General features: G+C 45.3%; 1 protein-coding gene across 1 annotated transcript; it reads left to right on the forward strand.

The window, feature by feature from the left end:
• The first annotated feature begins 426 nt into the window (after positions 1 to 426).
• Positions 427 to 15,681, forward strand: LOC139436098 (endogenous retrovirus group K member 6 Gag polyprotein-like). Its single transcript, XM_058283306.2, has 3 exons — positions 427 to 928; positions 2,861 to 2,958; positions 6,698 to 15,681. The coding sequence occupies exon 3, from the start codon at positions 7,315 to 7,317 to the stop codon at positions 9,466 to 9,468; it is 2,154 nt and encodes a 717-aa protein (XP_058139289.1). The 5' UTR covers positions 427 to 928; positions 2,861 to 2,958; positions 6,698 to 7,314; the 3' UTR covers positions 9,469 to 15,681.
• Positions 15,682 to 25,642: the final 9,961 nt, after the last annotated feature.

The raw sequence follows: 25,642 nt of genomic DNA on the forward strand, positions 1-25,642 counted from the left end.
CCCGCTGGGCTTCTGTGCACCCACATCTCCCTGCACCCGGGGCTGGTGCACTGTTCTGGGCCTGCCAAGCCTCCAGGTGGCAGTGAGCTCCTGGACCAGCACACTGTGGTTATCTCCTGACTGGAGAGGCCAGGGGCTGGTGCCATGGAGGCAGGAGGACTCTGCTAAACGGAGTGATGTGGGGAGTCACATGCAGGCTTTGTGCTGCACCGGGAGCTTTCCCCTGCGGTCCCCCACGGGGCGGGGATAAAGTCTGGGTCCAGGACTGCTGTGGACCCGGGTGCCTGGGCTTGGGCTGGAGGCTCCTGGATCCTGCTCCTTCTGGGCCCTTCCCCCTGAAGCTTCAGGGTCACTGCGCTGAGGAGTCCACGTCACCAGGCTCCGCAGACTGGCCCTGAACACTCCCAACGCCGTCTTAGAGATGAAGGCGCGGGGCGGGCAGGTGAGGGGCACGTTTCCACCACCCAGCTGGGCCGGCGCTTCCCGCGCTGTGGCCGCCCGCCTGCAGGGGGCGCGCTGCCGCCTTTCCTGAGGAAACCCCGGAAACGCCCCCGCGTTCCTGCGGGAGGAGCAGCCGCGGCGGGAGGTGGAAGGCCTGGTCCCGCGCGGCCGCGGGGAGCTGCCAGGACGGGGTGCTCGGCGGTGGGCGTGAGGAGAGCCCCTCTTCCCGCGGGGGCGCGGGGCTGCGTGGCGGTGCTTCCAGCGCTTTCTTCCCTAACGTGAGCGGAGGACTCGGGTTCCTGCGCCGCCCCCGTTAGTTCATCGTCTCCTCAGGGGACGCGCAGGAGGCGTGTTCGCCCAGAGCCCCCGCTCACTGAGGCCGCCAGCTCGAGCCGGGCGTGCTGTCGGGCGTGTGCGTGTCCAGGACGCTTGCTGGAGACAGTCCTGACGGAGCTTCAGAGAGGAAGGACGTCTGCAGCCTGAAAGGGTAGGAGAGTACTGCGGCTTCCAGGGGAGAGGTCGGGGGCGGGCGTGGCCCAGCCCTGGGCTGAGGGAAGGGGCGCTCCTCGGCGCGGCGCCCTCGGCGGTCACAGAGGGGCGGCTGTTCCTGCACCGCTGACAGAGGCGAAAGAAATGTTGACAGACTTACAAGTACGGGCAGTGCGGCTCCCAGCGTTACCTTTAAGCGTTAGTAACCCACATTCCAACATTTATAATAATTTTATATTTCTGACTTTAATTAAAGCAAACTTTTGAGTAAATTTTTTATTTAACGTACCAAGGCCGGGGAGTGAATCCGGGACCTTGTGTGTGGGAAGCTGGCAGTACACCACTGAGCCACTCTGGTTCCCCAATGGTGGTTTTTTGTTTGTTTTGTTTTAAGGAGGCACCGGAACCGAACTCGGACCTCACGTGTAGGAAGCGGGCGCTCAACCCCTGGGCCCATATGAGCTCCCTAAGTTCATTAATGTTACTTTTAATTTATCTTGTTTTCAAGGACAAAACTGCCATGTTGCACAATTTCTCATGAAAAAGTCAGAATTTTCTATTACTTCAAGTTTAGCTTGCTGACATGTCCTTTTTTGCAGTGTGACTGTTACTGTTTAAAAAATACCTAGAGGTGATACCTGCACACCATGAGAATGTAGTAAATGTCCCGGGATTATACCCTTTAAATTGGTTAGTTGTTTGTTATGAAGATTTTACAAGATACTTTGCCTTCCAGATGTAGTAAGTTGCACTAAGTAAAATTTATGCATCAACAGAAATCAGTTTTTGAAGTTCAAGACCCAATTGTGATTTTCAATGCCTACTATTGCATACTGCCGAAAAGTACCTAAATTGAAATATGTCCAGGACTTAAATTATCACTTTATTTAAGAGCTGCGTCAGAAACTTGTTTTGTAAGTCATATGTATTCAGCGAAGGTAAATTTCTCCTGTAGAAAATACAAAATCTGACTTGAATTTTGTATATTTCCATGGTAAGGTGAAATCAGTATGCCTCCAATCTCATTTTGTACATGCGTATCTTTTGTAGGCATGTAACTGTAACAATATCTGTGTTTTTTAAATTGCCAAACAGTGTATTCATGTGGTAGAACAAGATACAGACAACTAATAGAAATCTGAAAATCTCAATGTACTCCATTTAAGAAATTACTGTTGTTGCTTTGAAAAGGTACTTCACTTTTCTTCTCAAATTTACTTGAAATGCACACAGATAATTACTTCTTGAATAGACAGGTTTCACACCACAGTTTGCAATTAATGTTGAAAAAAATACTTGATAATTTAAATCACAATGAATGAGTGACTTTATTTTATTTATCCAGTCATTCAGTAATATAGGTGACATACAGACCTATGCAAGGAATGATTTTATAATTATTGCTGTGTAATTCTACCCTGTGGTAAAACTGAAGCCAGGAATCTGATATATGACTTGTTCAGTTGTGGTACATTCCCACATGATTTGACCAACACTAAGATATTAACACAACGTCAAGATGTTTTCCTTTTTCTTTCTTCCTTTTTTTTTTTTTAAGAGCAACTCAGTGATTTGGGCGTTGGTTAGTATAATACCAAGAGCCTAAGGAGAAAAGTACAAAATGGCCCTTAACACCAATGCCAGTATATGGTTACAACTAAGGCTATTACTAATTCTTGTGCTCCTTAATCACTTTTGTTTAGAACATAAATCAAAGCCATTAACTTGAACTTGAGATATATACGCAATACATATACAACCTTATGAAAAATACTTTTCGTAAGAAACATCACACTTTTAAAATATTGGAAACTGAGTGTGCTGATTTGTATCTTGACTTAGAACAAGAGAACATGCAATTAGGGAGGTTTTTACTGATAGTAAACTTCTTCAAGTTAGTGGCCTTCCTTTCTCTTTATACTTACCACAGGCTACCCAGTGTCCTGAGAGGATTCATTGTGAGAAAAGTGTCAGTCACAGTTTTAAGACCTTACTTTGAAAGGAATTAAGGAGAAAGCAAATTGGAAGGTAAGATTTCATCTTTGTTTTTGTATTGAAAAAGTTTCAGTGAGTTTATTATAAATGTATCTAAGCCATTAATTTTTGCAGCCTTCAAGTAAAGTCTATGAAAAGAGATTGGTAGAGATCATCTAATCTTAAATTTTGACATCATACATTCAGGTCCGTGGCACAATCCCTAGCCAGTAACAGCACAGCGTGCTTAGATATGTCATTAGTGACCCTTAATAGAAGTTAGTTTCAAAAACTGGGAGATTTCTGCTTTAGTCGTACATTCTTTAACATCTTGTTTATTAGTAAAAATCAGCAAACAAGCTTTTTTTAGGTCCTAATGCACTATGTCTTCTATATAGCTTCCTACACTTCCTCTTGTAGGGGAAGTATGCCCAGTTTCAAGTTTTATTCATAGAAAATTGATAAAGGATGGTAGTTTTCTCTGCATTATCCAGTCCAGCAATGATAATTTTGTGCTCCTGGTCATTGAACAGCCTCCATATCCTGGTGTAGAGAATTCCCATTCTGGGGCAGCATACTCCCCTCCAGCCACCTGGGTCATCTGGCCTTCCCCAGTCCAAAGTAAGGGAGAGGAGAGTGACGCAGCAGAGCCACTGCCTCTGCTGCTTCTCCCACACTTGGCAACCAGCTTGATTTCTGAGAACTGCAAGGAGACCTAAACCCAAGCCGACCAGCCTCGCAAGCCACCATCCTCTCCCAGTTCCTTACTGGTGGCTGCCGTGGCACCTACCAAGTGGGTGGGGTGTAATAATATTTGCAATCATGATGAGTGTTTTTCAAATTCCTTAATTTTCTCTTTACTTTCAGTTTGAAAGGGACCATCCTTTTTCAGTGGTCGTTGGCCCTGTATTTGGGGGATTGTTGCTGTTCCATTAGAGAATGTGGCGGAAATCCCCAGGGTGGGAGTACAGTATTCTTTCGTGTGCATCTCTACCCACTGTGGTAATCCCCCATGAACATTTGAACATATTAATACACCTTATATGTAAGCCCAGGTGAACTTCCTGTCATTTATCTCGCATCACTGAACAACCCACACCAGTGCTCCTCCCTTGCCATAGTTGTAACCCTTCTGTGATCCAAAACTTCTTAAAAAATGAAACCAAGTATATTGCCAATTAGATTAATAGGAAAATGAGGTAGTAATGATAGGTTTAAACATAAATAAAATGTGTAATCATTTAGCAAAACTAAAACTAAACGTAAAAAAATTTGGGGTATTAAAATGAAAAATATTAAAAATAATTTATAATGTTTTCCCTTTCATCACTGTAATAACTGTTGTCCTGTATGTACAGTGGTAATTTCTTACATTTCTTCCTCAGTGTCTTTTTTTTCATTATGTCTTCAAAGAAGGTTTAGGTCATGGTCCATATACCCAACATCCTCCCTTAAGAATGTTGCGAAATGGCCAGATGGAAAGAAAAAGGATAACATAAAAATAGGGGTTATTTTTAAACTACAATACATGATTACCTAAAGTATGTTTTAAAACATATGTCCCAAAAGTATTTTTTTCAGAGCAGTGAATTTTTAAGAGCAAATATTACAAAGAAGGTAAGATGCGTTTCTAGGAATTGGTCCATGTTGTCAAAGATATCTGTTCAGGCACAATTGCTTGTAGTGTACTCTTAAAACCCATTTTAGAAATGTCACTACTCTGATTACTCACTTTAGTGAATAGATTGTTCTTTTCTTTTATCCTCTACCCATCTACCTAAAGGATTTTCTTATTTGTTGATCTTTTCGCAGAACTAACTTTTAGTTGTGTTGATTCTATTGTTTTTCTATTGTTTCATTCATCTCCGCTCTAATCTTTATTCCCAGCTTTGGATTTAGTTTGCTCTTCTTTGTGTATTTCCTTAAGATATAAAATTATGTTCTTGATTTGAGATGGTTATTCTTTCTAAATAAAGTTGCTTTTTGCTATAAATTTCTCTGTTAATGTTTTCACTGCATCTTTTAAGATTTGATATGTTGTGTATTCATTTCTGTTTCTCTCAGGGTGTTGTCTAATTCCGCTCACGATTTCATTTGTGAACCATAGATTCATGTGTGCTATTGAGTTTCCACATACTTGTGAAACTTTCTAATTTACCTTCTATTTTTGATTTCTAGTTTCATTCTACTTTGGTAAAAGAAGATACATCATGTTTCAGTGTTTTTATATATGTTGTGGGGTAACGTATGGTCTATTCTAGAAATATTCCATGTGAACTTGAGAAGAATATATTCTATGGGATCTAGTTGGCTTATAGAGTTGTTCGAGTCCTCTCTATCCTTAATGATTGTCTGTCTAGTTTTTCTATCCATTTGTGAAAGTGGAAAATTAAATTCTCCAACTATTATGATAGATCTATTTCTCACTTAAAATACGTCATTTTTTCCTCTCTGTATTTAAGTACTGTGTTGTTCCATGTATGTATGTTTTTAGTTATTGTATGTTCTTGATATTGACCCTTTTATGAATATATGAATACTTTGTCTTTTGTAGACATGGTTGCTTTAATTTTGTTTGCTATTATTCAAGTGAGCCTAACTTTCTTTTCGTTATTATCTGCATGCCGTATTTCAGTACTGTTGCCAACTTTCTCACTTTCAACCTCTCTGGGCCTTTGGTTCTAAAGTGACTCTGGGGACCAGGTGTACTTCAGAGGTTTTTTACTTTAGTTTTTATAAATTATGTATTTATTTCTAATATTTAAACCTGTCATTACTACCTCATTTTTCTGTTATTGAATTTGGCAATATATTAGGCTTAATGTTTTAAAAAGTTTTGGATCACAACAGGATTCACCTATGGCAGGGGAGGAGCATTGTTGTGGGGTGTCATTGATGGGGGATGCATGGAAGGGAGTTCACCTGGGCATGCGTATAGGGTATATAGATATGCTTGGATGTTCATTGGGTTTTGACACAGTGGGTAGAGATTCACACAACTGAGGGAGTGTAGAGTTCCCTTCCTGGAGAGCTCTGTCACATTCCCCAATGGGAAAGCAACCAAGTGTGAGGGCAATGACCAGTGAAGAAGGATGGCCCAATGATGAGCCCTCAATACCGATGACTATGCTTAATGAGCCTATTGTGCTTGTAATTTCAACTTGGCCTGGTTTTGCAGGGTGCCTAAGAGCTACCTCCTGAGAGCCTCCATGTTGCTCAAATGTGGCCACTCTCTAAGCCAAACTCAGCCAAACTCATGTCCCAGAGTGGGACATGACTCACGGCGATGAGCCTCCCTGGCACTGAGGGATTACTACCAAGCATGGCTTTTGAATCTACTAGAAAAAGACCTTGAATAAAAGGGGGAAATGATAAAGACAAATGAGTTCATAATCTTAAGAGACTTAAATGTGTTGGGAGGTCATCAGAGGGGTCAAGCTTACCCATGTCTCAGCAGGGTCTCAGAGACAGCCAAAGTAGATACAAACCCAGGTGGTGGTGCTTTGAGGACTACGGAACACCCAGGTCCTATGGTCCTGGCAGGTGGCTCCGGAGTTCAGTTCCTTGCCTATGGGCCCATCTTCGGAATTTGTGCTCCTGAGTGTTATGAAGTTGGATTCCGATGCGACTTCTCTACACGTGCCTCTTCTGTCCCTTATATTGAACCTCTGGTTGGTGCTGGGGTTGGTGTATGCCCAGGAGACTTGAATCTTTGGGCTGTCTATGTGCAAGCTGGGTCCTGAGCCTCTGAGGTGTTGCAACACCTCCTCTCCAATTTATTGGATTTACCCAGGTCAGCTGACAGGGAAGTGAGGATGGACAACCACCACACCAGGGAACCAAGAGAATCTACAGCTGTGGGTACAAGAGTCCTATCTGTTGCTGCCTCCCTCCATCCCTTCCCCCAGCCTTTGTTATCTCCTTCCTCCAGCCATTGCTGTCCTTCCCGCCAGTCCCGCCCACGTTGCCAACATATAATCTGCCTTCTTCCCCAGCTACTGCCTACCTCATAGCCACCTGCACAACTCCGCCTATCCACTACCGCCCTGTAGTAATCCGCCCCAGCTCCTGCCCCTCCCTCCACCCAACCCTATATAACCAAGTGTACTTCCTCAATAAAGCAGACTTGTTCCTGCGCTCAGGCTGTCTCCGTGGTTTTTACCGCGCGTCCCCCACGCCTGGAGAACCTAGGCCTACGCGCTAGCCTAGGGGCTCCCCGCCGAGCCGTGGAAGGCTGCCCGGACCTCGTGGGCCGCTAATCAGTGCCAGCGAGCCCACACTTGGGGGCTCGTCTGGGATCCTTTCCTTCCACCGCCCTACGGCCCCTGTTGTCTGCTGTTGCTGCTGTCTACTGGCGACCGTTTCAGCTCTCCAGGTAGGGACCCCATCGCCGTCTTCTCTTCTCCCACTATGGGCACCTCCCTCTCCTCACACCATACCCCTCAGGTTCGGCTTTTAGCCGCCCTGCTTGATACCAATGGGGTTCGCGTTTCCCTGAAACAGCTCCAAAAATATTGGGACTTACTACTCCCCTTCAATCCGTGGCTCGCCACCTGCCAGCTCTGGAGCCCGGACACGTACTCACGGTTAATAGATCGAGTTACCTCTGCCATAGAGCATGAAAGGCGGTCTTTTCCGCCCGGCCTGCTGCCTACTCTTGTGGCCGTTCGTGCCTGCCTCCTTGGTGCACCATCCGAAGTCATCCGGGACAAATCGATTAAACAACCCAATGATTATGAGCCCGATGATCTTAGAGACACGAATTCTCTGTCTGACCAGCTCGCCGCAGCTCTCGAGCGCGAGCCTCCCCGCTCGCGCTCCCCGCCGCCTACAGAAACCGTTTCTGTGGCTCCTCAGAATGGCGGACCTCCTCCTCCTTCCTCCACCCCTGCCCAAGATGGCGTGCTTCCTGCTTCTTCCTCACCCGGATCAGAGCCCGCCGGCGGGAACAAAGGCGCTTCCTCTCGCCTTTACCCGCCCCTTCCTGTCTCGTCATCCCCCGGGCCAGCCCCCGGAAATAATGTAGCTTCGCCGCCATCTTGGCCGGCCCCCGGAAATGATGTGGCTTCGCCGCCATCTTGGCCGGCCCCCGGAAATGATGTGGCTTCGCCGCCATCTTGGCCGGCCCCCGGAAATGATGTGGCTTCGCCGCCATCTTGGCCGGCCCCCGGAAATGATGTGGCTTCGCCGCCATCTTGGCCGGCCCCCGGAAATGATGTAGCTTCGCCGCCATCTTGGCCGGCCCCCGGAAATGATGTAGCTTCGCCGCCATCTTGGCCGGCCCCCGGAAATGATGTAGCTTCGCCGCCATCTTGGCCGGCCCCCGGAAATGATGTAGCTTCGCCGCCATCTTGGCCGGCCCCCGGAAATGATGTGACTCCGCCGCCATCTTGGCCGGCCCCCGGAAATGACGTGACTTCGCCGCCATCTTGGCCGGCTCCCGGAAATGATGTGGCTTCGCCGCCATCTTGTCCGACGCTCAAAAGGGTCCCGCCGCCAGCTTGTTGCCGCCTTGACGCTGCTAAGCTGCCACTCCCTCACTTGTTTCCCGCTACCGCTCATCCCTCGCCACCACCATATAACGGCGACTCCGGAAGAGTGCACCCTTCCGCCCCTCAGCTTTACCCGCTCAACCCGCTGCCTACGCCACAACGCCCTCAGACCTGGCTTCCCTTTACGGCCAAAGAGATCAAGACACTGCGAAAGGCCGTGAAAGAAGATGGTATAGGTAGCCCATATGTCCAACAATTGTTAGAAGAACTGGGAGTTCAACTTGCGCTCCCCTATGACTGGATTTCCTTAGCCCGCGCCATCCTTCAGCCCGGCCAGTTTCTTGAATGGCGTGCCTATTATCAGCATGCTGTTGAGCAGCAAGTAGCAGAGAACGCCCGCATCGGTGTCAGAGATCCACCAGACGCCTACACCAGAATCAACTGCTTTGCTAATCCTCAGTCTTATGTCAATATAGATCCAGGGTTTTGGCAACGAGCAAAGAACCTTGTCCAGCGGTCATTTTCGCTAGTCTCCTCCAAGCAATCTACCAAATTTGCGCAGATGCTTCAAGACCCACAAGAGACCTTTCCCGCGTTTGTCGCACGCGTTCTAGAAGCCTGTCAGCGGAAAATCACCAATGAAGACGCCCAATTTATGTTAGCAAAAGAGCTTATTCTTGACGGATGCCTCGCACCCTTCCGGACTGTCATCCTCCCTCTTCGCGACAAGCAGTTACACGAGTGGGTCTTAGCCTGCCGAGATGTTGACCCTCAAACTAAAGCGCTTACTACTGCCTTCGCCTCCGCCATGGCTGTGTCCTCTGCCTCTGCTTCTGCCTGCTTTCGATGCGGTCAACCTGGTCATTTCATCCGCGAGTGCCCTCAACAAGCGGCTCCCCGCCCTGCCGAGGCACTGCGCCGACCGAGAGGCCCCCCCACACCATGCCCGCGTTGTGGAAAAGGGTACCATTGGGCTCGTGATTGCCGCTCCTCGCAACAGCCTTTAAACTTCCAGCGGGGCAGGCCTCAGCCCCTCTCCCAAGAGGCCTTCAAGAGAGCTCCAAAGCCCTAATGTGGACAATGCCTATCACACGTCACCAGAAACCTTCCCTCGAACTCAAAATCAACGGGCAGTGGCTTGAAGGGCTCTTAGACTCTGGTGCTGAAATCTCTTGTATTCCCTTTGAAATCGCTGCCTTCAACCACTGGCCCCTCGAGACTGGCCCTCAAGTCATTGGCGCCACGGGAGCTGCTACCTCCTGGAAGACATCACAGCCTTTGCATTGGAACGATCGAGAAGGTCACGAAGGCCAAATTCGTCCACTCGTCCTTTCCTCAGTTCAAACCATCCTGTGGGGACGAGATGTCCTCAGCCAGCTAAAAGCTCGAATCACCACAGAAGCCTTCTCAGCCGCGCTGCCCCCCCCCCCTTCTAGGGGCCACTGCTCCTGTCTCAAGACCTGACCCTATCCCTCTGGAATGGGACACAGAGGAGCCCATCTGGGTCGAGCAGTGGCCCTTGCCCGTGCACAAGTTACAGGCTCTCTCTGCCCTCGTCGAGGAACAACTACAAGCGGGGCACATTGAGCCGTCCACCAGTCCCTACAACTCACCAATCTTTGTCATTAACAAGAAAAACACTGGCAAGTTCCGCCTTCTCCACGACCTTCGAGAAATCAACAAGCACATCAAGCCGATGGGGTCACCTCAGCCAAGCTGCCCCCATCCTACTGCAGTCCCCCAGCATTTTCATGCGGCGACCATCGACATCAAGGACTGTTTTTTCTCCATTCCTCTTCACCCACGGGACTGCCCACGATTTGCATTTACAGTCCCACGTACCAACAACCAGGGCGCAGCACGCCGATTCCAGTGGAGAGTGCTACCACAAGGTATGCGGAATAGCCCCACCATGTGCCAGCTTTATGTCAACTGTGCCCTCGAGCCGCTGCGCTCTCATTTCCAGCCTGAAGAAACATACATCATCCATTATATGGACGATCTTCTCTTAGCAGTGAGTTCTAGCACCCTTCTCAATGACCTGCTTTCTGCAGTGATGACCAACCTTTCGAGTCTCGGGCTTACCGTACAGTCAGACAAAATAAACCTCAAACCTCCTTTTCAATTCTTGGGCTTTCATTTCCATCACTCCATACAACCGTCAAGCCCTCGGCTGCACATCTCTCCCACTATGACACTGACTGAACTTCAGCAACTTTGTGGGCAAATCAGTTGGCTTCGATCAGCACTTCCCATCACGACAGCACAAATGCAGCCTCTCTTCGAGCTTCTGCAAACCAAAGATAGCCCACCTGCTGCAGTCCGGCAAAAGATCACCATCACCCGCGCTGCACAAGAAGCCGTCCAACAAGTCAGTGATGCGCTTCAGCAATGTCGCCTCGAGCGATTCTCTCCAGATCTTCCAATCTTTGCCCTGGTTCTGCCGACACCGGTCACCCCGACAGGTCTCCTGTGGCAAGATGGTCCTCTTCTTTTTCTGCACACGTCAAAGAGCAAGCTCCCAAAAATCTGCCCTTTCCTAAGGGCCTGGATTGCGTTGGCTACTGACTTAGTCCTCCTTTCCATACAAACGTATGGTATCCCGCCACACACTATTGTTTGGCCTCTTGATGCCAAAGAAGTTTCTTCCCTTATTATGAACAATACCCAGATGCAGAGCTTGGTAGAGCTCTTTCGCGGCTCCTTTGATAATCACTACCCTCATCACCGTTTGCTGCAAGGGGTGTCTCAGTTAGCATTCTCTAACCCGTTCCGCCCGTTGCCTGCACGGAACCCCATTCCATCAGCCATCACTGCCTTCACAGACGCCTCAAAAACAGCGTTTGCAGCCGTTATCTACACTCCTGGAAAACCTGAGCCCCAGCACTTAGTATTCGCCAATGACTTTTCTGTTCAAGTAGGCGAGCTCCTAGCGGTCGCAACGGTCCTCAATCTCCACCCAAGCCAGCCTCTCAATATCTTTACAGACAGCCTATACACGCTACAAGTTTGCCGCAGCCTGCCACTTGCCACCTTTTTGCCAGGCGATTCAAACATTGACCGAGCGCTTGCCTTCATGCAGTGCTTACTTGAAATGAGACAGCAGCCCTGGTTCATCACACATTTGCGAAGTCATTCCAACCTTCCGGGGCCCCTTGCCCACGGCAACGACCTTGCCGATGCGGCGGTGTCAAGCTTTAAAGTATTTCCTTTAGCCTGCAAAGATTATGTTGTGGATGAAAATCTGCTTGGAGACCCCATCAACCATGCTAAGTTGCTGCACTCGCGGTTTCATTACTCGGCGTGGACAATTCGCAAGCTCTATCCAGAATTACCCGCTGAAACCTGCAAACACCTAGTGCGCTCGTGCCGTGTGTGCACCCCTCTCCTCCCTCTGGGGCCCCTGCAGCCCTGAGGTGTCAACCCTCGCGGCCTCCGGCCTAACTCGCGGTGGCAGTTAGATGTCACTCATGTCAGCGCCTTCGGCCGCTTCAAGTATCTTCACGTAGCCATTGACACCTTTTCCCATCTGTGCTACGCAGTGCCCCTCGCAGGGGAGAGTGCCAAACATTGCATCAAGGCTCTTCGCCAAGCCATTCTGTTTATGGGGGTCCCATGGGACCTCAAAACAGATAACGGACCAGCATACTGCAGTGCTTCCTTTGCCAATTTTGTGCAGATGTATCGCATCACACATCACTTCGGCATCCCATATAACCCACAAGGACAAGGAATTGTCGAACACACTCACCAACAGCTCAAGCTGCTCATTCAAAAGGAGAGAACCTCCTCTCCCCACAAAGCTCCAGCAGATGTTGTAACAGCTTGTCTCATCCATCACAATCTCCTAACTTTTGATAGTCAAGGACTCTCTCCCACGCATAAGCATTGGGGACCTATGTGGCCACCTTCTCAAACTCCTGTGGTCTACTGGAAAGACCCAGCTTCCAATCGCTGGCAAGAAGAACCTGCCCCTCTACTAGCACAAGGAAGAGGGTTCGCCTGTATTTTCCCAGAAACAGAACGACAGCCTCTTTGGGTCCCAGGACGGTACATCCGGCCTGCAACACAGCAGCTTGACCTAGATGATATCCCGCGCCCACTAGCGCCAGACCCCGAAGACATCCCACGTCCTTTGATACCAGAACACAATGCTAATGGCAATGATTGAGACATCGGCCAAGCCCCCTCCTAAAAATGTTTCTATTCCAATAAGTGCTCTCTCTAAGTTTCTTTCTGCTGATTGCCCCTCCTTTATGGGGGCTCTTTTTTCCTTTTTGTCATTTCAGATCTTTCAAAGGACCCAACTCTGCACAAGAGAAGCCTTTGCTGCCTCCGTCACCCGCCGTTGACAAGTGCCTGACCTTCACCAAAACGTGCCTTATAACCTATCAATAAAGGGAACTCACCGTGCAAATGCTCCTCAAGCTCCCCTCCCACCCACTCTTACTTTGCTTTTTTCTTGCAATTTTCATTTTTCTAACAATCTTTTCAGCTGTCTGTCTCGCAGCCACAGCCCCAACAGACTGGAAACTTCGTCAACGTCTTCTCCTCGCTGTCGCCTGGCTGCTTCTAATTGCTATCCTCATCTCTCTTGTAGTCCTTCTCCCATGACCACTATGTGCCCCCAAGTACATTCATCTGAGCCTACTACCCCAACACCGTCGCCCATGGGGACCACACCAGCTCTCTCTCGCCGCGAACGACGTCGACAACGCTTCTTTGCCCGCCGCCTAAGCCGACTTTCTCTTGAAGATGATGACCCCATCGAACGCCAAGTTCTCCAGCTCCTCCGACAGGCCCGCTCTGTTCACACACCCACCCCTTGTTCCCCTACCCTCCCTCGTCTCATTCATCTCCTCATTCTCATGTTGTCCCTAGCCTCCTCTGCCCAGAGCTATTCATCCCATCAGCCATTTAACTGGACCCTCTCTGACTGGAAATCAGACGCAGTTCTCGCCTTCAACGTCACTGCAGGGGCCACCCTCCTTTTCACTCCACCTTTGTAGCCTGACTGGCCAAGCTCCTGACTGCTATCCAGGATGCCAGGGCCAGGGCTGTTACGGTGGCGGAGCATACGCCATTGCCGGCCCTCAGGGCCCCCCTATTTCTGGCTACTACATCTGCCCCTCCTCCATTGCTTCCTCCTCCACTTCCTGCCACGACCCCGCGCATTTCTTCTGTCCCTCATGGGGATGTGAAACCATGGCTGTTGGTTGGGCTAAACCCTCTAACAAAGATCCTAACCTCTACCTGCTCAGTAGACAACTGTCCCCCCAACGCCCAAATGTCTCCTTCCTCGTCAAAGACCCCTCCGCAGACACTTGGCTCGTGGGTCATACATGGGGAATCCGTCTATACATGACCGGTTATGATTCAGGAGCCTTTTTCACAATCCGGAAAAGACCCCCCTCCAGTCGCCCAGCAAACATCGGCCCAAACCGGTTTCTCAACCCACCACCTCCTACGTCTGCCACCCCTTCCGCGTCCCCCCTTCCCTCTTCATCATTTCGCGCCTCATCGCCTGTCAGCCTTCAGTTGCCTCCCACTAAGTACTCCAGCCCCCTCATCAACTTGATTAAAGCTTCATACGTTTCTCTAAACTCCTCCCACCCCAACCTCACTCGCTCTTGCTGGTTATCTTTCCCCCAGCCTCCCCCTCTATGATCCACTTGCTATTCCCGCGCCACTCTTTATTTCCTCCACCGATGATTCCCCCTCTTCCTGCAATTGGGATCAATCTACTCATATCTCACTCACTTTTACGCACATCTCTTCCAAGGGTATATGCATTCACCCCCGTTCTTCCCACACTCCTAGCCTTACCGTCTGTGCCAACTATACCTCCCCACACATCTCTGCCAAATATTTAGTTCCCCTAAACACCACCCAATGGCTCTGCTCCTCCACGGGACTTACTCCATGCTTATCTGTTGCCACACTTAACAAAACCAAAGAAACGTGTGTTCTCATCCTTCTCACGCCTCGAGTTATCTATCGCACTCCTCTACATTTCTTTGAAGCCTTTGATCACACGCAAGAAGCTATCTACCTCCACAAACGCGAACCTATTACTGCTGTGCTCACTGTCACTACCCTCCTAGCTACAGCTGGAGCTGCCACTGGTGTTGCAGCTCTAGCCACACAAACCTCCGCCCTCCAAAACCTCAGACAGGCAGTAGACTCTGATATCATCTACCTCCGTGATGCAGTCAAATACCTTAAAGACTCTCTTAATTCTCTCTCTGAAGTTGTCCTGCAAAACCGCCGAGGCCTTGACCTCCTCCTCCTTAAAGAAGGTGGCCTATGTGCTGCTCTAGGAGAAGAATGCTGCATTTATGCCAACTATACCGGCTTAGTAGACTCTAGCTTAAAAGAACTTGAAAAAGGTCTCAACCAACGCCGACTTGAACGAGCCCAAACTGCCGGCCCCTAGGGCTTCCTGCAGCCCCTCCTCCCCTATCTCCTCCCATTGCTAACCCCAGTTCTGCTCATCATCCTAGGTCTCACAGTTGGTCCCTGGGCCATTCGACGAATTATTCGCCTTGCCAAAGATCATGCTGACAGTGTATTCTCCTCATTTGTTCAGATCCATTACCAACGTCTTGTTGCCTCTGATTCCATTCCTCAATCTCGACCACATCCTCACCCCTCTTCCCACCTCACCTCCCGCCTGTAAAGCTGCTTGCTGTGAAGCTCTCTGACTCTAGCCGTCGGCACGGGTTCGCTTCCCTCGACGCAAAGGGCTTGGGTGTACCCCCCGCCCCCCTTTATTGCTATATGTCTGAGAATTCTTCGCAATTAAGCTAGCCACAGCGCTATCCACCCCGAAGAAGCGTGCGCAACATCAGGTTAGATATTCCGTCTAGCACCGGCACGTGCCAACCCTAAGGGCTATGCATACATTCTGGCCAAATGATATGCCATCTGCCCATCACCAGTCAATCCCGCCCCTTTACCCCTCATCCCTCCCCAGCCTGATACTTTGTCTTCTTTTACTTTCCTTTAAAAAACAGAAGGAGCAGTTGTTGCTGCCTCCCTCCATCCCTTCCCCCAGCCTTTGTTATCTCCTTCCTCCAGCCATTGCTGTCCTTCCCGCCAGTCCCGCCCACATTGCCAACATATAATCTGCCTTCTTCCCCAGCTACTGCCTACCTCATAGCCGCCTGCACAACTCCGCCTATCCACTACCGCCCTGTAGTAATCTGCCCCAGCTCCTGCCCCTCCCTCCATCCAACCCTATATAACCAAGTGTACTTCCACAATAAAGCAGACTTGTTCCTGCGCTCAGGCTGTCTCTGTGGTTTTTACCACGCGTCCCCCACGCCTGGAGAACCTAGGCCTACGCGCTAGCCTAGGGGCTCCCCGCTGAGCCGTGGAAGGCTGCCCGGACCTCGTGGGCCGCTAATCATTGCCAGCGAGCCCACACCTATCCAGCAGCCATATGGGATCGAAGCCCCTTCTCAATTGAGAGGTGGAATGGGCATCACCTTCCCAAGGTCCTCAGGATGGAGGAGTAAAATATCATTAGAGTAGACTTACTGTATTTTACTATAAAATTATTGAGACTCTGAAAATGAACTAAATTGTATCATTGATGCGGAGACAGTGGCCACTGGAGTTGCTGAACGCAGAGCGAGGTTAAAGGAGTTGTGATATGGGGGCATTTTCGGGATTTGGAGTCGTCTTGAATGATATTACTGGGACAAAGCAGGACATTATCCTGACATAACCCACTGAATGGACTGGGAGAGAGTGTAAACTACAATGTAAACTATAATCCATGCTGCGTAGCAGTGCTCCAAAATGTATTCATCAAATGAAATGAACGTGCCACTCTAATGAAAGAAGTTGTTGATGTGGGAGTAGTGGGGGTTGTGGGGAGTGGGGCATGTCGGAAGCTCCTGTATTTTTTAATGTAACATTTTGTGTGACCTACGTATCTTTTAAAAATAAAAGTCTGTTAAAAAAAAAAAATGAGTCTTCGGGAGTGGGCGTGGCTTAGTGTTTGAGCACCTACTTCCTGTGTATGAAGTCCCAGGTTCAATCCCCAGTACCTCCTAAAAAAAGTCAAGTGGGTCTCTTACAGGCAATAAATGGTTGTATCATTGTTTATATATGCCAAACTTTGCTTCATTGAAGTAATTACAGAAAAAGTATTAACTAAATACAGTAGAGACTGCCACAATATATCAAATTACTTACAGCAAAAGAATTAAAATTGACACTCTTATTTTACATATATTTTTGGTCAATGTTTTTAATTGAAACTTTGTAGTGGACCATTTTAATTCCCTTCTCATTTCTGTTTTTCTCTATTTTAAACATTATCAAAATAATTTCTAACTTATAGGACGATGGCAGAAATAAAGAATACCGACATACATTCCTGCTTCTCATACCTAGATCCACCGTTTTTAATATTTTGCCATATTTGCAGTTCCTTTCTTCTTCCTTCCTTCTCCCTCCCTCTCTCCTACGCATTTAAGGGTAGGTAGATACACCTTGCTCCTTGAACACAATATTCCATGTACATTTCCTCAGAACTAGAATCTTCACTAATGTACCTGCCTTATGTACTGCTAAATTTAAAATGTTTAATATTGCTATAAGGCAATATTGCTGTAAGTCTCTATTCCAATTTTTTAATATGTCCCAGTAATGTCTCTAAGTCTTTTTTCCTCCATTATTACATCTCGTCTAGGATCATATATTGCACTGAATTGTCCATGACTTTAGTTGCTCTTTTCTTAAATTGTGGAAACATATACAATGTATACTTAACTATCTCAGCCAATCCCACGCATCCCATTCAGTGGAATTAATTACACTGACCCTGTGCTAAGGTCACCACCATCCATTACCAGAACTTTCCTATCACGCTAAACAGAAACCCTGTATCCATTCTGTGTTAACTCTTCTTGCCCCTCTGCACTGCACCAGGTAAGCTGTAATCTACTTTGTCTCTGAACTTTGCCTTATTTCATTTGTTTCAAATGAGTGAGCTTATGCAGTATGTCTCTGTGTCTGACATTTCACTCAGTGTGATGTCTTCTAGTTCATTCATGTTGTAGCATGGATCAGGACTACATTCTTTTTACAACTGAATAATATTCCATTGTATGTATGTATCACATTTTTTATCCCACTTACCTGTGAATGGATACTTGGGTTCCGTCCATCTTTTGGCTATTATGAAAATGCTGCTGTGAGCAGTGGTATAAAACTATCTGTTCGAGTTCCTGCTCTTCCATTCTTTCGGGTATATGCCAGGTCATGTGACAATTCTGTTTCCTCCAAACTGTTTTCCACGGTATATGTAGCATCATTTTTTATTCCCTTTAGCAATGTACAGGGCTCTCTGATTTTCTCCATCTTTGCCGTTATTTCTTTTTAATATCCATTCTCATGAGTGTAAGCTACTAATATTTCTCTTTTTTTTTAAACTTGTACTTGTGGTTCCATATATATTACTCATAATTTCCCATTTCAGCTCTTTCAAGGGGACAATTCAGTGAGCTGAATTATGTTCATGATGTTGTGCTAACCACCAGTATCCAGTACCCCAAATTGTTCATTACCTCAAACAGAAACTCTGTACCCATTAAACAGTACCACCTCTCTCTCCTCCCCTCCAGCCTTGGATAACATAAAATCTACCTGCCTCCATGAAATGTCCTTCTTCTCATTATTTCATATAAACAAAGATTAGACAATATTTGTCATTTTGTGTCTGGGTTATTTTCCAAAACATTATGTCTTCAAGGTTCGTGGATGTTGTAGTATGCATTGTGACATCCTCCACTTTTATGACTGAATATTATTCCAATGTGTGCATACCACTTTTTGTTTATTGAGTCACCTGCTAATGGACACTTGTGTTGCTTCTACTATTTGTCTACTTTTTTTTTGAACAATGCTGCTGTAAATATTGGTGTACCAATAACTATCTGAGTCTCTGCATTCAGTTCTTTTGAGTATACACCAAGAAGTGGGATTGCTGGGTCATCTGTAATTCTGGTTAACTTTTTGTGGAACTGCCAAGCTGGTTTCCACTGTGTCTGCACCATTTTACAATGTTTCTAGTAATATTAGGATTCCTATTTCTGTGTATCTTCACCAACATTTACTTTTTTTTAGCTAACAAAATCAGTGGATGTTAATTGGTATCTCATTGTGGTTTTGATGTGCATTTCTCGGATAACCAGTGATGATGTGTATCTTTTCATGTACTGTTGGCTATGTGTATATCTTCTTGAGAAATTCCACTTAAATCATGAGTGAAGCCTTACTGTCTTAGACTTTACTGCATTGGGAAGTGTTTTGTTTTTTTCTCTAAGCAAGTTTATTAAGAGAAATTCACATACTATCCAGTCCAACTAAAGTGTACATAAATGACTTTTTGTATAATCCCAGCATTGTGCATTTATCTCTGTAGTCAATTTTAGAGCATTTCCAGTACTCAAAAAAAAAAACAAGCCCTACCCCTTAGCAGTCACCACTCAATTCCTCTGCCTTCCCCACCATATGTAACTATTAATCTAATTCCATCTCTATAAACCTATTTATATTCTTTTTAAAAAAGGTTTATTTTTTGTTTATTTATCTCCCCTTTCCCCACCCCCACCCCAGTTGTCTGTTCTCTGTGTCCATTTGCTGCGTGTTCTTCTTTTGTCTGCTTCTGTTGTTGTCGGGGCATGAGAATCTGTGTCTCTTTTTGTTGCATCATTTTGCTGTGTCAGCTCTGTGTTTGCAGTGCCACTCCTGGGCAGGCTGAACTTTCTTTTGCACTGGGCGGCTCTTCTTATGGGGGGCACTCCTTGTGCATGGGACTCCCCTATGTGGGGGACACCCCTGTGTGGCAGGGCACCCCTTGCGCGCATCAGCACTGCGCATGGGCCAGCTCCACACAGGTCAAGGAGGCCCGGGGTTTGAACCGTGGACTTCCCATGTGGTAGACGGACGCCCTATGCTTTGGGCCAAGTCCGCTTCCCTGTATTCACATTTTATATGAGTGGAGTCTAACGATATAAAGTACTTTGTGTCTGATTTATTTCACTTAGCTTAATTTATTTTTAGCCATTGATGGGGAAAATATTAATGTATTACTATTCTCTACAGTTGAAGTTGGTTTAGGTGTATTTCCACCCAATTACCACCCTATTTTTTAACATCTTTTGATATTAACATACATTTGCTTTGATTCAGGGAAGAATACTCTTATATTTATACTATTGATCACACACATTATCTACACACAGGATTCACTTTGCTTATACAGTCTCATACTTCATCTTCTAGCTTTCCTTCTAGTGGTATACACAAACCTAAACTTTCCCTTTCAATCACCGTCACATCGACCCATGTGTTAGATCTGTGACTTATAATCACTATAATGTGCTATCATCACCTCTCCATTTTCAAACATTAACAATCAGCCATATTATAAATCCTGCACATTTAAACGTCAGTTTATCTTCTGGTGACCTATAGTCTAGCCATTAACTTCATGATAACTTCATCATATTTAATTCCTATTAGTGAGATTATATAATATTTGTCCTTTTGCATCTGTCTTTGTTTCATTCAACATAATGTCTTCAATGATCATCATGTCACATGGATCGAGAATATCTTACAGCTGAATAATGTGGTAGGCGGACGCCCTAACCATTGGGCCAAGTCCACTTCCCCTACAGTGATTTTCATATGCTCTTATAATCCTTTTTATTTCTATAAGTTCAGCAGTAATATTCCCCCTTTTCAATGCAAATGATTTTTATTATTTGCATCCTCTCCTTTTTTGTCAGCTTATCTAATATTTGTCATAAGTTTGGACATTTTGTCTTTTCATTTTCATTCATCTCTAGATATTTCCAGATTTCCTCATGACTTCTTTGACCCATTGGGTCTTGAAGAGTGTATTGCTTAACTCCCCCATATTTGTGAATTTTCTAGTTCTATAGTTACTGAAGTTTAATGGCATTTCACTGTGGTTAGATACAATATTTTATATGATTTTGATCTTTCAAAATTTATTGAGACTTGTTTTGTGATATAACATATAACCTAATCTGGGATATAATCCTTGTGCACTTGAGAAGAATTTGTACTCTATTGCTTTCAAACAGATGTGTTACATATTTCTTGCACATACATCCTCTCTCTTTCTGTTATAAACATCTATATAGGACTGCTAGAACTAGTTGGTACATAGATTCATTCCAGTCCTCCATTTCCTTTTTCACCTTCAGTTTGAAAATGCTAGCCAATATTGAAAGTGGTATATTAAAATCTGCTACTATTAATAAATACAGCCCTACCTATTTCTCACATCAAATCTGTGAATGTTTGCTTCATATATTTTGTGCCTCAAGATTATGTACATATATTTTTATAATTGACTCTTTTTTCAGTATATAGGTTCTTCCATTGTTCCTTCTAAAAGTATTTGACTTTGCTCATTTTGTTTGATGATAATTTAACCATTCTCACTCTGTTTTGCTTAATATATTCATGGAATAGTTTCCATTTTTTCACATTTAACCTCCTCATGTCTGAATTTAAGATGTGTCTCTTGTAAGCAGAATATAGTTGTCATGCTTTTTAATATATTGTTCTGATTTCTGCCTTTTGACTGGGATATTTAAGCCATTTACTTAATTTTTTTAATTTTTTATTTTTTTCTGTTTTTTTAAATGTTACATTCAAAAAGTATAAGAGATCCCCATATACCCCCACCCCCCTCATCCTACTCCTCCCACATCAACAACCTCTTTCATCATCGTGGGACATTCATTGCATTTGATGAATACATTTTGAAGCACTGCTGCACCACATGGTAATGGTTTACATTGTAGTTTACACTCTCCCCCAGTCCACCCAGTGGGCCATGGCTGGACATACCATGTCCAGCATCTGTCCCTACAGTATCACCCAGGACAACTCCAAGACCTGAAAATGCCCCCACATCATATCTCTTCTGCCCTCTCCCTGCCCTCAGCAGCTACTGTGGCCACTTTCTCCACATCAGTGCTACAATTTCTTCCATTACTAAACACAATAGTTCCATAGTAGAATATCAGTAAGTCCACTCTAATCCATACTCTATTCCTCCATCCTGTGGACCCTGGGATGGTTATGTCCACTCCACTTCTATATCGAGAGGGGAGCTTAGATTCCACATGGACAATGGATGCAGTTCTCCTGCTTGCAGTTGTAGGCACTCTTGGCTCCTTGGTGTGGTTGTTGACCTTCTTCACCTCCCTGTTAGCTGATCTGGTTAACTCCAATAAACCAGAGTGTAGGAGTTCCAAGTCTGCTGAGGCTCAGGGCCTGGCTGTCACATGGACAGTCCAGAGATTCAGGTCTCCTGAGTATACACCAACCCCAGCACCAACCACAGGTTCAGTAACAGTGGCAGAAGAGGCATGTGTAGAAACGTCACATCTAAGTCCAACTCCATCACACTCAGGAACACAAACTCCAAAGTAGGGCCAACTGACATGACACTGAATTCTGGAGCCATCTACCATGACCATAGAACCTGTAGGTCTCCGTAGCCCTCAAGAGAACCAGTACCTGGGGTTGTATCTACTTTATCTGTCTCTGGGACCCTGCTGACGCATGCCTTAGTGCAACCCTTCTGATGACCTTCTGACTATTTTTTGGAGACTCATAGCCATATAAACTCATTTGTCCTTTCCATTTCACCCCTTTATTCAAGTTCAAAAAGCAGATTTTAACACCTGATATTGCATGTAGGCTGAGATATTCTGCTGGTCTGAGTTGATCCTTTTATTCAAGTTACATCATCATTTTTATTCTAGTTACATCATCAGTTGGTGCTTGGTAGTAATCCCTCTGTGCCAGGGAGGCTCATTCCTGGGAGTCATGTCCCATGCTGGTGGGAAGTTAATGCATTTACATGCTGAGTTTATAAGCCATTTACTTTAAATAAAACTCCTGGCAATGCAGGATTTCTGCCATTTTGCCATTTGGTTTTTCGGTCATACTTTTTTTGTACTTCAATTTATTTTTCTTTTAATTTATTTTTTTTTATTTTTAAAAATTCTTTAGATACATAAATGTTATATGAAAAAATAAGCGATTTCCATATGCCCTCCTCCCATCCCCTCCCACTTCCCCACATTAACAACATGCTTCATTAGCGTGGTACATTTGTTTCAATTGATGAACATATATTGGAGCATTGCTACTATCCATGGACTACAGTTTACACTTTGTTCCACACAATTTTGTAAGTTTTGACAAAATACACAATGGTCTATATCCATCATTGCAGTGTTAGGCAAGACAAATCCAATATCCCAACAATGTCCCCATATTACACCTAATCTTCCCTCTCCCATCCTTGAGAACCTCTGGTGGCCACTGCCTTTACATTACTGATAGGATTTCTTCCATTGTTAGAAGAATAATGTCTATACTATGATGATAGTTATTCTACTTTAGTCCATTGTTGATTCCCCAGGCTTGAGGATTTTGAGATGGTGATGCCCATTCTGCTTATAATTTAGTGAGGTCCTAGATCCTATGGGGCAGATGGATGAAACTACCTTGCTTGCAGCTGTAGACATTCTCTGTTCCTTGGGATGGACATTGTCCATCATCATCTCCTTGTTAGTTGTCCTGGGTGAGTCCAATGAACTGGAGAGTAGGCATTGCAATTCTGAGATTCAGGGCTTACCTGGCACATGGATGAACCAAAGATTCAAGTCTCCTGACATACACCTGTGAAGTATAATACTAACTAAAAGAAGGGGAAAAAGAGCCATGTGTAGGGAAACCACAAAATGAGTCCAATTCCATGACACTGGGAGCTTAAATTCCAAAGTAATAGCCACTGACAGGGTTCTGAATTCCTGAGCTGTCTTATAGTTTAGGGATGTCTCTAGAGCCTCAGAAGTCCCACTATTTGAAGCATTTGTTTACTGTGGCAGCCAGTGAAATCCTGCTGTGACTCTGGAATGAACTCCGAACTCACTTTGAAATCTCTTAACCCAGAAAACTCATTTGCATGTACTGTTTCCCCTTTTTGGTCACGCTCTTTTTCCATCTGCGTTGCTAGTTGGTGCTTAGTAATAATCCCTCAGTGTGAGGGAACCCATCCTTGGATGTCAAGTCCCACACTGGGGGCAAGTATTGCATTTTGGGGTTAGAGAGAGGCCACATGAGAGTAACAAGGAGGCTTTCAGGAGGTAATTCTTAGGCAATCTCTAATATTAGGCTAAGTTTCAAATTCAAAAGAAAAGGTTCATAAGTAGAGTCATCAATATCAAGGACCTGGCATGATGGTCTGTCTTCATTCACCAGGCGCTGCCCTTGTACTTGGATATTAGAGAATGTAGCAGAACTCTACAGGATGGGAATTCAATATTCTCTCAGTTATTGTGTGTATCTCCACCCACCGAGACAATGCCACATGAACACTAGAACATACATGCCTTAGAGGCATGCCACAGTTGAACCCCTTCCCACACATACCCATCACTGACACCCCACACCAGTGAGCCTCCCCACCACTGTTGAGACCCTTCTGTGAACCAAAACCTACCTCTCCAAGAATGAAGCCAAGAAAACAACCACATAAAATTAATAAGAAAATGAAATAATAATTAGAAGTTTAAAAATAACCAATAAAATACCAAAAAAATTTAAATAAAAAAATTTTAGAGATTTTTCTTTCGTCAGTGTAAGATATGTTGTCTTGTGTGTAAAGTGATATTTTCTTCTATATATTCCCGCAATGTTTAATTTTTTTCTTTTTTTCTTCAAAGAAGCTTTAGGATATCTGAAAAGTCACGTAGAGAATGCAGGTGATTCCCATATACCCATCACCCTTCCCCTTTTCTCCTCTCCCCTATTAATAACCTTTTATATGCAGATGGTACATTTGTTGCAATTGATGTACAAACATTGAAGCATTGCTATTAATTATTGTCAATTGTTTACATTATGGTTTGCATTTTGGATTGTACACTTTTATAGGTTTTGATGAAAGGGAGTAGAGGGTTGTAAACCGATGCCCACACAGGCAAAATCTGTGATAAGTTGGAAGGGTGTGGCTGTGCAGTGTGTGATGGTGACAGTGGTCCAGTGATGTGATTGGGTTCAGTGGTGCTGGTCTGAGGTGTAGTGAGTGGGGGGGTTTGGTTGGGCTGTCTGTGGAAATGGGGCGGACAGGGGAAGGAGCATGTGGACTCTGGGGATTTGCAGTTCTGTGGTTAAAACTGCATTGTTGGCAATGTTCTTTGGGCAGATATGGCAGGGAAGGGTTACTGGTGTCAGGTGTTGGGTATGGGGTTACATGGGACAGGAGACACCTGGGGCAGGCTTCTATGGAATATGTAAGTGTTCATTTTGTCATAGTGTGTAATAGCAGTGTGTGGAGACCCACACAATAATTAAGAAAATGGAAACTCCCATCCTGGGGCATCCGGCTGTGTTCTCAGAGGGACAAGAATTCCTTGAGAACATAGGCAGTGCCTAATAAAACAGACCGTATGTCAAGCCCTCAATATTATTGCAAGAACTATGAATGTTATTCTTCAAAAATTGAAACTTAGTGGTTACCATAGGTGCTGAGGGGAAGGGGAGGAAAGAATAGAATAGATGGAATGTAGGGCATTTTTAGGGCATTAGAATTGTTCAGCATGATCTTCAATAACGGATACAGGCCACTTCACATTTTGTCATTTCATTCTTTACTGCCTCCGTTTGTATTTAGTTGCTCTTTGGTTGTAACCCGATTTGAATCACTTCTCATTTCCTCTTTTGCATAGTTTTTTGATATTTTCTTTGTGATTACCATGGGGGTTAATTTAACACCTGAATCTGTAACAGTATCTTTAGATTTGATACCTACCTAACTTGAATATCATCCACCAACTGTGTTCAGGTACTCCTCCATCCTCCCCTCTTCATGAAGTTGTTGTCACAGATTACATCCAGATTTGTTTTGAGTTCCAAACCATACATTTATCATTATTAAGTCATTGGCATAGTATATTCTGTATGTCGAGTTACATACCAAAAAGTACAATAAAATAGTACTGGCATTTATAATTTCCCAGGTAATTACCTTTACTGGAGATCTTCATTTTTTAATGCTGCTTTGACCTTTTTTTCCCATCTGATAAACACCCTTTAGTTTTTCTTGTGGGTCAGGTCAAGGGGTTGAACCAGGCTAGTAAGATAGAAAATCAGTAGCTGGATCTGGAACC

Source organism: Dasypus novemcinctus, chromosome 21 (genome assembly GCF_030445035.2).
Source record: "Dasypus novemcinctus isolate mDasNov1 chromosome 21, mDasNov1.1.hap2, whole genome shotgun sequence".
NCBI classification, from domain to species: Eukaryota; Metazoa; Chordata; class Mammalia; order Cingulata; family Dasypodidae; genus Dasypus; species Dasypus novemcinctus.